This window comes from Euleptes europaea, chromosome 3 (genome assembly GCF_029931775.1).
Source record: "Euleptes europaea isolate rEulEur1 chromosome 3, rEulEur1.hap1, whole genome shotgun sequence".
Taxonomy (NCBI): Eukaryota; Metazoa; Chordata; class Lepidosauria; order Squamata; family Sphaerodactylidae; genus Euleptes; species Euleptes europaea.
In genome coordinates this window covers 58419125-58431377 of record NC_079314.1, presented here as the reverse complement: position 1 = coordinate 58431377, position 12253 = coordinate 58419125, and the positions used below count along the sequence as shown (strand labels likewise).

The 12253-nt window shown below is 40.0% G+C and overlaps 1 protein-coding gene across 1 annotated transcript in view; it reads left to right on the top strand.

The window, feature by feature from the left end:
- The window catches only part of CPED1 (cadherin like and PC-esterase domain containing 1), a 105751-nt gene extending 101481 nt beyond the window's left edge, over positions 1-4270 (top strand). Inside the window, exon 22 of the mRNA XM_056846691.1 lies at positions 3837-4270. Coding sequence (XP_056702669.1) covers positions 3837-4064 — 228 coding nt within the window. The 3' untranslated portion in view covers positions 4065-4270. The remainder of the gene's footprint in view (positions 1-3836) is intronic.
- The last annotated feature ends 7983 nt before the right edge of the window (positions 4271-12253 follow it).

The following is a 12253-nucleotide window of genomic DNA, read 5'->3' as shown; positions in this document are numbered from 1 at the left end:
GCTTGTTTTGATGAATAATTCAAAGAGTCCCTGAGTTGACATGTGTTAGTTAAAATATCTGCAACCTATCTGCACTGGTGCGATCAACCAGTATGAAAACTAGTAAACAGTGATTTGGGGCATTTTGAAAATGGGTGTGTGGTCCCCTTCGGGCCAAAACAGACAAGACACTTGGAGATCTTTCACTGGATCTTCCCAGTGGCTAGTAGCTGCTCCGCAGGCCCCCAAATCAGGTCAGAACCAGACTGTAGGAGAGGGAAATACCTTTCATCCTTCCACGTCCACCTGTTTCACTGACTGTAACTGAACCGTGCCCCACCCCCAATGTCCTTATTAGTACTGGAAAGAGAAAAATATATGTGGGGTAAGAGAACATGCCTAATAACAGAACAGACATCTTAATTTAAATGGTAAAACTATGTATGGTCAGAATGCATAAACCCCTCCTTCATCCTGTGACCTCACTCTAAATCAGGAACCCATGCAGCAGCTATTAGCCTCTTAACAATCTTGTGGTGTTCCATAGCAATTGTCCCTGTTATGTCTTTGTGCATTTAGCATGCATATACACTTTCTCCTCTGAAGAGTCTGGCTGCCGATCAGAAGGGGTTTGCATTGGTTCTCAAAGAGTGCCCACTTAAAGAATTTGAGAAATCTCACTTGAATTACTCTAGACCAGGGATCCCCAACTAAGGTGTCCATGAGCACCATGGCATCCACCAACACCTTTTCTGGTGTCCACCAAGTGTTTTTGGAAAGTGGGCATGACCATCAAGGCTTCTGATTTCACACAGGAGATCTGATTGGCTATGCACATTAAGGTAACATTGTTTCAGCTCAAGCTCCCACCATAGTGTTTTTTCCCCTCCTTCTCTTCTTTCTCAGTGCATTTTTAAACTTACTCCTCTTTATGGTTGCCAACCTCCAGGTGGTGGTTAGAGATCTCTCTCTATTACAGCTGATCTCCAGCTGATGGAAATAAGTTCCCCTGGAGAAAATGGCTGCTTTGGCAATTGGATTTTATGGCATTGAAGTCCCTTCCATCCCCAAACCCTGCCCTCCTCGGGCTCTGCCCTCGCAAATCTCCAGATATTTTCCCAACTCGCAGCTAGCAACCCTACTCCTCTTGTAACTTGCATTTGGGCTTCCTGTGTCTGTGTGTGCATCTGCCTCCTGCTACAGCCATTTTGTGGCTGTGCCCACCACCCTGTGTTGGAATTTCCAAGGTGTCCACAGGGTTAAAAAAGTTGGGGACCAACCCCTTTGGACCCATGAATAGCCACAGGGTGGCCCAGAGGCTAAATCCAGTCTCCATGACAAATTTGCTGGCCCTGGCAAATATTTAAAATGGTTTTTAAAAAGTTTGCCCTTTCACTCAATAATGTTTTCAAGTTGGAAAGTATATAAAGATTGAGTTGGCAAATGTATGTGCTTCTTCTTCAAGGACCTGCTTGAATGGCTCACAAAGCAGAAACAAAATTACAATAAAATTCTCAATGCAGTGACCATAAAAGTATCAATAATGAACCATAAAATTAGTTAGATATTCCACACTTTACTGTTATATCTCTTTATTGGATTTTGTATTTGTATGATTGCAATGTTGTCCTGTGATTGAGCACATGTTCCCCATAGCATTGAAGCCCTTTATTGGTATGGTACCCAATTTATTACAGACTCTGACCACTATTCCAATGAAAGGTAGGGTTGGTCAAATTGAGATGAACAGAGTGGCAGTCTGAAAAAGAAAGCAGAAATCAGCACCAGAGCGCTGACTGCTATTTGAAGCACTTAAGCCATCTAAAATATGTTGGTGCCCAGAGAATGCATGCACCCTCAAAATGTGCAGCTAACATTCCATGGAAACATTGTGCTTCTTAAAGGAGCCTCCATGAAGAATATGTGATACCACTTCAAAGCATTTCAACAGATTGCTTTGTCTGGACCTGATGCAAGGCAATGAAGAGAAAAGGCAGCTGCATCAGCTTGTTCGGTTTCAGGTGTTTGACTTCAATCCAGAATGATCCCTACTGAGATAAGCTGGATGGTGCACTCAGAGATGATCAGTTATCAGCCATTTCAAAAAGAAACTTCTTGGAATCAGAGAAGACAAATCAATTTGCAGTAATGTCAAAAATGCTTAGGTGGATCGCGAGTGGAAAGGGGGTAACATCAAGAGATCTTTGAAGCGCAGCAGTATGCAGTGCTGTGAAATTAGGGTGACACTCTCAATTTCCAATTGCCGAAAAACAAAGGAATTTGCATTCAAGTTTTGGAAGTAGCTTGAAAAGTAATCCTTCTATGTACCCTGAGTATAATTAATAAGTTTTTTTTTCTTCCATGGGAAAGAGAAGTGAGAAATTGGCAGGAATCACACATAAGAAGGTGACAAGAGCGGGGAGGCTATTCAGAGTTAAACCAGAGTCAAAAGAGTAATACATCAAAATAGTAATTCTTTTGTTTAGCCTCACATGTAAAGATATCACATAAAGATTTTAAAAAGTTTTAAAAATTACATACATACATAAAATTGGGGGAAAGAAAAAGTAACAAAAATCAATCAAAATTACATACTGTTACAGATAAAAGTAATAATAATAATAATAATAATAATAATAATGAACTAAGCTATGCATATAAAAGCCGGCAAAAACATTACTTGTCTTCCTCTCCACGTTCTAATTTTTGAACGTTTTCCCCCCCATTCTGGAGATTATTGGGAACCAGACAGCATTTAGATCTTCCATATCTTTATCATTTTATAATAATTCAGCTTAATTAATACATAAATTTGTTTGTTTTCCAATATCTTGCAAAGTTAATTCTAGCTGTTGTTAACATATGAAGGAATATGTCTTGTAGATCTTTTTGTATATCTGGTGTATAATTTAGTAAAATGGTCTCAGGATTTGCCAGAATATTTATTTTGAGACTGTTAACTATAATTTGGATCACTTTCTTCCAGTATGCCTTAGCTTTTCTACAACCCCACCACATGTGTAGGAAATCAGCTTCGGCAAGGTTCCAGTACCAACAATTACTAGCATCTTTGTCAAGGATCAGCATTTTTTGTATTCTGTTGGGAGAAAGATGCCACATATGTATCATTTTAAATAAGTTTTCCCTAAATGTAAGGCTTATAGTAAAATTAGAACCCTTTGTGAGTATAAATGCCCATTTTTTTCATCTAATTCATATCTCAATTTATTACTCCATTTCTGTTGTACAGGTGGCTTCTATTTTTTTAAATAAAATAACATAAATTGTACTCACAGAAATTTTGCTTAAAATCAATAGTTCAAATTCATTTAGGGCTCTAGGAATTAATTTACTCTTTTTAACCAGAGATACTAAATAATGTCTTATTTGAAGATATCTGAAAGGGGATTATACTTTTCTGTTTTCCTCAGGGAGTTTTACTGGTGTTTTCTGAGTTTTTTGATGTTTTTGAGGTTGTTGATGTTTTAATGATACTGATGAGTTTATGTATTTTAGTGGTTGTTACCCACCCTGAGACTGGCTTTCTGGGGATGAGGGCGGGCCACAAATTTGAATGAATGAATAAATGAAGATGGGACTGCACTGTGAAAGTTATGCTGGCTGAACAAGGATAGGATTATGTAACAGAATACTATGGACAGGTTATACTATGGACAGGTAATTACTGCATTTGTTTTATTGTTTAATTGTTTAAAACTATAAAACAGAAGCAGTAATTACCTGCGCATAGTATAACTCCATGGCTTAAACATGTACAATTTGAATGGAAGATCCATTTTTGTTACTCCCAAGCATCAATAGGATAATTTCACAAGCATTCTGGTGTTCTTTTCCAGGTGGTGAAATCCAAAACATCTGAAGGAAGCTCTCCTATGACAAGGACATTATCAAGACCCTATACGCTAGGCAAATATTTCAGCAACCAAAGCAATTTGATGCAACTGCAAGCCTACGCATCAAATTCTCAATCCCCTTATCACGTGAGAGGCCCAATAAACCAAGTTTATTCAGAAATCCTTCTCAGCAGGATCTGTGCAAATGACAGGAAAGCTGTTGGAACGTAGCTTCATTTGGCAGAAACGTAGACCTACAGACTGCCCACTTTCCCATGTAGCAATCCAAAGGCCATACCAGATTTATTACATACTTCTCTTAGTGGCTAAACATACCAGCATAACTCAAGACATGTGGCAGTTTCCGCAAAGCCTTATAAAATCCAGATGGGTCCCCATGCTTCTGTGGTTTCAGAATGAGAGACAGAGAATCAAAAGGAAGGGGAAAGAGTTGCTTGAAATATTGTCAAGATTGAAATAGTTGTAACTTAAGCATATCTATATGATAGGAAAGAAAAAAACGCTACATATATGTGTATGTGTGAATTTTGTAGAGACTACTCAAGTATAGTTGCAGTGTACAATATTACGTCATCTGTAAATAAAAACTTCATTCCACTTTCAAGAGTTTTATGACATAGCAAAATAGCTGTCTAAGAATATGCACTTGAAAGCAGGTATCAGGATGTCAGCCATAATACCAGATTTGCACTTTTGACCTTTGCATGATGGAAGTCACAATGACGCAAGTGCCACTCTGCTGCTATTGTTACACTGCTGCTTTCTCTGCTTTTGGCATTCTTCTACAGCACTTCAGTTTGTATATTTGCTGGGCAGACATGCTTCTTCTTCCAGTTTATGATCTCTGAGTTCAGGGAATAGGCTCAGAACTATCTTTAAAAAATTACTTTGTGTGTACTGCTACCCAAACCACAAAATTTATTGGGCACAAAATTTATTGGGGAGGGGCTGTGGCTCAGTGGAAGAGCCTCTGCTTTGCATGCAGAAGGTCCCAGGTTCGATCTGCAGCATCTCCAGTTAAAAGGACCAGGCAGTAGGTGATGTGAAAGACGTCTACCCAAGACCCTGGAGAGCTGCTGCCAGTCTGAATTGACAATACTGACTTTGATGGACCAAGGGTCTGATTCAGTATAAGGCAGCTTCATGTGAGAGAGGGAACTTTGGGACATTGTGGATTGCAGGTGAACTAGAATAATAGAATCATAGAGTTGGAAGGGACCACCAGGGCCATCTAGTCCGACTCCCTGCTCAATGCAGGAATTTTACAACTACCTCCCCCACACATGCCCAGTGACCCCTACTCCATGCCCAAAAGATGGCCAAGATGCTCTCCCTCTCATGAACTGCCTAAGTTCATAGAATCAGCATTGCTGACAGATGGCCATCTAGTCTCTGCTTAAAACTAAGCTTAAAACTAAGGCTGAGATAGAGAGCAGCTTGCTTAAAGTGAGTCCAAAACTATAATCCAAGCCACCTGGTTCTAGGTTCTCACTCTTAGATGCTACGTTCATCACTCCATTTTTTTCCTGACTGCAGCTTCAGAAGCATCAGAAGTCAGTCCCAAAAGTCAGGAGCAGCAAGGTAGATATCCTGGAAGCCCAGATGTCCACCTGCAGAGCTCATTGGTCAACCCTTTTGGATCCAAGCAACTGCTCAGATTAGGTGTAGATTTTTAATGGATATTTGTGAATTTCCCGCTAGCAATCTGCTAAATACATGTGATCAACAATCTTACACACAGAAAGAGGGCACTATCCTCATTTTTCTGGGATGACTTCAAAATTTGTCTTGCCCAATCTATCCACTTTCTATAACAAAGTGTGCCTTCAGTGTTTCTTTCTGGGTAGGTATTTTCCAATACTTTTATAGCAATGGTTATACATTGATCTCATGTATGGGTATCAAATGTGAAGGGTTCTGTGATATCAAAGGTATGCTGTTTTATTGAAGTCTTAAAATCACTATCTTTTTATAATGCTTCAGTATTTCTACATTCTAACTGTGCTCTTGTGTTTAAAGTTTTCCTATTGAACATTGTTTAGTTTTCTGTCTGCTTGATGTCCTTGTAACAGAAGCAGAAATGGAGAAGGGCTGCCTTTGTAAATAGGTTTGTACTGAAAAGCTAGAGTGTTACTAAAAAACAGAAAAAATTCTGGTCCTGTGCTTCTGGCAAATGTGCAATGACGTTTGTGCATATTCACCATGAGATGGTTTTTCTATGCTATTGTTCATTGTGTTTTAATATTTCTCAGATGTTGCTATTCTGAAAACCTTTCCATGTTATATTTTTATAGTTATATTTTAATATAAAGTTATCATTGTAACATCCAAACCAATCTATGTTTAATTTAATAGTTAACATGGACCAACAGTTTCCAAGATCAACTCCTCAGTTAAGTAACGCCAAGGCAAACCTATAGAAAAATGTATATTGTCATAGCACATGGGACAAAATGTTCTTTGGTAATATTGTTTCTTTTGTATACTGATATATGAATGGATTAGATACATAGCTCAAATAAACTGACCACTTCGTTATGTCGCTTGGATGTCAGTTTTTTGGGGATGGAGAAAATGTCTTCTTCTATGCCAATGATATACACAATGTGATATCTAAATTTCATTATTATGTTTGGCACATGGATGCTAAAAATATTGAATTCGTAACAGTTCACACTCATTTCAATAAAACATATTTTCAAGCAAGCATGCTATGCTGCACCCCCCTTCCAACCACTTCAATATCCCACTCACTCAGCCCAGCCATATATGCTGAGGGGAAAAGACGTTGGCCTGAGTATATTTGTGAGGAGAATTATTTTCCTTCTCCTCCAGTCCCACACCCGTATTTACCTCAGTGAGAAATAGGAGACAAGCGGCTTTTCAACTTAAACAGGGAAGTTTATTTAACAGAACTCACAGAAATAGGTTTTCAAGGAAAAGGCAGAATATTTTGGAGGGAAAACTCAGAATTAGATTGATACAAGCAAGATTACTTCAGAGAAATAGCTTAGATGTTCCCTTTCACTCAAGTTACTTTCAGTTCTCAAGCTTAGTTCTACCTCACAGAACTATTATTCAGACGTTCAGACTCTCAGTCTGTCATTCAGCTTCAGACTCTCACTCTGTTCCCAGCCTAGCTCTCTCTCTCTGACTACCCCACCTAAGTGGCTGTAATCCTCCACACCTTCCTGCTACCGGAATAGCTCCACCTCAGAGACTAATTCCCCTTGTGACTTGAGAATGGGCCCTCTCTAACCCAATTCTCACTCCTGTCACTCCCACAGGTTGTGTGTGTCAATAGCTTTGGCTTTCACAGAACCCCCCTCAGGTTCTCAGAGTCTAGTCTGGCTTCTTCTTCGTCTCTTCACCCAGCTCTCAATCTATCACAGCCTTCTCTGGCTGGTCCCAAGCTTCCACTACTTTCTCAGCCTCCTCTCAGGCTGGCTCCACGCTTCGAATCCTATCACAGCCCTCCTGTCAGGCTGGGTCCCAAACTTCGAATGCTTTCTCTGTCTCCTATTGCTCAGAAGAGTCAGCTCTCTGGCTCCGCTCACTCTTCGCCTGTCAGCTCTTGCTGCTGGTTAACCCCTTATCCATCACACATGCCCAGGATGTTGTAGGGAAGCTGTCTTTACAACATCATTTTGTGAAATTATTCATAAGGTACCATTTCTTGAGTATTCAATTCATTCATGTCGATCCAAAGACAGTGACAATGTGTACAATCCTGTGTGAAGTTAGTTGTGACCAAAGAGATGGTTCACATGCATGAACCACTCAGTTCCTTCTTCACAAGATCATCATATGTTACTCATATTAAGTTGACTGCACTGGCAGGCTGTGTGTGGCTAAAGTCCAATTTAAGATGCCTTTCTTGACCTTCAAGCACTTCACAACCTGGCATCCTTGTACCTGAATGAGTGCTTCTCCTTGTATCAGCCCATGCTCCTGTTAAGATCAGCACTCCCTGCTTTGTATGTTATGTCTATGAGAGGATAAGACATCTACAGCTAGGAGAAGGCCTTTTACTGCTTCGGCTCCTAGGCTTTGGATCAATCTGCTAGTAGAAAATAATGAATGCATTTTGTCTCTCTGCTTTTTTTGTAAAGGGTTGTTATACCTTTACATTTCAACGCCAGTTTATTTTATTTTAGAAGGTGATTGTATTTTTTATCATGTTGGCTTTTTTATCATGTATTTCACATTTTTGCATTATTATAATATGGAAACTTGGTTATCTTAATCATGTTTCTAGTTTTATGAGCTGCTTTGATTGTTTGGAAGAGCAACATGCAAACATTTTCAATAACCAAAATAATAAATCGAGTGAATAATGTCAAACTCATGCAGTCTATTTGTGGTGGGTTGTACATTTTCAGTCATCTCAGCATATGGAACTAACTGGAATGTTGTAAATGAGAAATCAAGAAACTCAAGTTACAATTTGAGGGTTGGGAAGTGGACCATTAACATTGCACGTATTAAATGGTTAATGTATGGAACATAATGAACATTGAATATGGTGTTAGTGCATGACCGACAGTGCCATCCTAAGCAGAGTTACATCCTTCTAAGCCTATTGACTTCAATGGACTTAGAAGGCTGTAACTTTGCTTAGGATGGCACTGTAATCTGTTCAAGGAGTGATTGTATTGCCGCTCTATTTTGAACCTCAGTGTTTTGTACTACACTGTACGTCTTTGCTTAAGGATTTCCACATTTTCTGCACAACATTAGAATTGTCAGCATAAGCCAATATTTTCATCAAGAGTTCTATGCTTCAAAAAGGTGTATTACTTATGTATTTTACTAACACAATACACGCACACTTGGTGTGCACTGTTGGACTAGACCAGTGGTTCTCAACCTGGGGCCATATGGCCCCCTGGAGGCCCCCAGGATATTCCAAGGGGCCACAGGTGAAAATTGTGTAAATGGGGGGCCACAGCACGAGACTAGGGGCTACAGAGGGAAGTGAGAAGTGAAGAAAACAGAAACACATGAAAACCTAACACATGACTTTCTTCATTGCACTTCTATGCATCGTTTGCAACTGTGGATTTTTGAATTGCTGTAATCTTGTGCAACGGCGGTAGAGGCTTTGTTCTCCCTTGTATGTGAACATTGTTGTTTATTAGTGTGTTGTATTCCCTTTTTGTGGGGTATTTTTTGTAAATTTCAGTTTCCCAATAAGAACTGCATGTGTGCATTTTGTGTGGCTGTTTATGCTTCTTTGTTTCTTGGCTATTTACAAACAAAACATTTAAATAGCTACCTTTCTACTGGAAGGACAGGGGGGCCACAGGAAGGAAACAAGGTCAGAATGGGGCCACGGTCGGAAAAAGGTTGAGAACTACCGGGCTAGACAACACTGACACAATTCCCCTGACTAGAATATGTGCCAGTCTACCATAGTATATGGAGCAGTGCCAAAGCTAGCCATGCATTCCGCACCATTAAACATGGAATAAGCCAGAGGTGTGTGAGAGGTAACATTGCTCAAGCAGAAATAACAGAGAAAATTACACTTGGCCCACATTCCTTTTTAACACCAAGGGTTAATTGTAGAGTATGTTGTTCCACACCACTGAAAACAAGAGAATGGTGTGCAAGATGAAAGGAAACCATTTATTTCAGTCAAAAGTACCTCAGTATCCTAGACAAGCAGGGAGGAAATTAAATTTATGAACATGTCCTATTGTGAACTATTTATACCATACATTCATTTGCATTGTGATTTCATAGCGAGAATTGCATATCCAGTACTTTAAATGGATACTTAAAGTTTCCCTATTAAAATAAACATACCAAAAAAACCATACTGGCTAACTAATGTATAATAATTTTAACAACTGTGAAATCTCTTTGCCAAAGGCTCCTTCTGCATAAAAATATTTCATACAAAGTTTAGTCTTCTTGCTAATTTGTTAGTGTTGGATTATCTTCATTTTATTTCTTGTGGGTTTTCTTTTCTTAAACATGGTCTTGCTTGAAGTTCCAGTCCTAAACCAGTGATCTTCAGCTTTTCCAGACCCAGGATCCACCAAGCTCCTGTTATGGGACAGGAAGTGGGGGACCCAGGGTTATAACTGAACCAGTGTCAAGGTCAAGACCATGGGCAAAAGAGATGAGGGCAGGAAACAAAAGCAAAGCGCCAAGTGTACCATAGTGAGGAACATGCCGAAGGATAAAGCCATGGAGGAGTCCACTACTGAGTGAACTCACCTCACTTTTCTGCTACTTGTTTCAGCATGCATGCAAACAGAAGAAGAAGGCAGGCACCCTGGCTCTCTACGCAGCAGGTGCTTCCAAAAGGCCACCCCCAAAAATGGCAGCTCTAGAGGGGCTCATGATGCATCATGTGGCAGGGACTATGAGAGTCCCTACCCATAGACCAAAAAGCACTGTCATATACAGCCATTAGGGTTGCCAACCACCAGGTAGTAACTGGAGATCTTTCGCTATTACAACTGATCTCCAGCCGATAGAGATCAGTTCACCTGGAGAAAATGGCCCCTTTGGCAACTGGACTCTATGGCATTGAAGTCCCTCCCCAAACCCCACCCTCCTCAGGCTCCGCCCCCAAAACCTCCCACCAGTGGTGAAGAGGGCCCTGGCAACCCTAACAGCCATAAATGGAGTGCCTCAATACCTTGAGTTTTACCAAGCTATATATTGTGACTATCACAAGAAAATGAGACAAATAGCATATCAGAGGAATAATTTCCATGGATGTTAAAACCAAAATTGCTTTTTGGTGCTAGAAATAGTATACTCAGTGGGTTAAAGAAAGCACCTGCAAGTACTGATATTTAACATTGAAGAGTTGACTAATGTCAAGTAAAAAAATCTTCCTTTGAAGCCTAATTGACTATGCTAGTAGAAGTCATCACTGAATACTCCTTCTGTGATTTAGGGCCTGGTTGAGAACTTGCAGTGACAAGTGTAAGTAATAAAAGACACCGCCAGAAACAGTGGTGATTTTTTGCCCCAAATATAATGTTCTGCTAAAAACAATGGAATATGTGCTGAAATGAAAACTACTTTAGTAAGCTTTAGCAAAGCAGAAAATCTCACATTTGAACAAGCTCAAGAAAAATGGTCATACATGTTTAGATTGCACATAATGTTGTGAAATATCAGCAATGCTGATTCTGTAAATTTAGGCAGATCATGAGAGGGAGTGCAGGAAGGGTTGCATTAGTGTTTGGCTCTTGTGGCCCTTTCTTACATGCCCAGAGTAATGCTGATCACCACTTTGGGATCAGGAAGCAATTTTCCTCCAGGCCAGACTGGCCATGGATCCTCATGGATCCTTTTTTTTCCTTTTTTTCTTTTCCATTTTCTGGGCATAAATTTAAAGGTAAGCAAAAGTGCTTTTAATTTTCAGCCAACCAACTAAAATTTGTCCTCACTGAAGCCCTACCAATTAATCAATAAAAAGTTTAGTTGATTATTGATTAAACCAATTAATATTTAAAGTTCTACTTTTTAGATCTACAGGTGGCTGCTTGCCCCAAACCTGAGCAGTGGGAATAATTTATAAACCATTGTATAGCTCAGAGAAAAAAACCATGCTGCCCCTGACCCATACACACATGGAAGCAGGCATGTATATATTTGTGTATGCGTATGTATTCATCCGCATCTAGACATACACACACAGAGAGAGATGCAATTTGTTCCCAGAGTAAGCAATCAAGATGATTCTGCCTATCAGCTATTTGGAGGAGGTGTGGGATTGGATTCCATCTTCTGTAGAAAGCTGGTGTAATTTTAAATTGTTTGATAGGGCTACATGTGTCCAAGATTGCCTCTTTAGCAACTCCAGTCTGGTTTCACTCTCTGTTCTTTGGTTCTCAGTGGCAGAGCATCTGCTTGGCAAGCAACCCCCCCCCCAAATTCAATCCCTGGCAGCTCCAATTAAAAGGATCAAATGGAATGTGAAAGACCCTGGATAGCAGCTTTCACTCTGAGTAGACAATACTCGCCACAATGGACCAACAGTCTGATTCAGTATAAGACAGCTTGATGTGATGTACTTATGAGGGACATAAGTACATCACATCAAGTGCATGCTTAAAAAGACCTTACATGGTTATCCCTTGAGGACAAAAGTGTGTACGTTGCCATGTATACTGACCTTGATGGACCAATGGTCTGATTCAGTATAAGAAGAAGAGTTGGTTTTTATATGCCAACTTTCTTGACCTTTTAAGGAGAATCGAACCAGTTTACAATCTCCTTCCCTTCCTCTCCCCACAACAGACTCTTTGTGAGGTAGGTGGGGCTGAGAGAGTTCAGAGAACTGTGACTAGCCCGAGGTCACCCAGCAGGCTACATGTGGAGGAGTGGGGAATCAAACAGGGTTCTGCAGATTAGAGTCCACCTTTCTT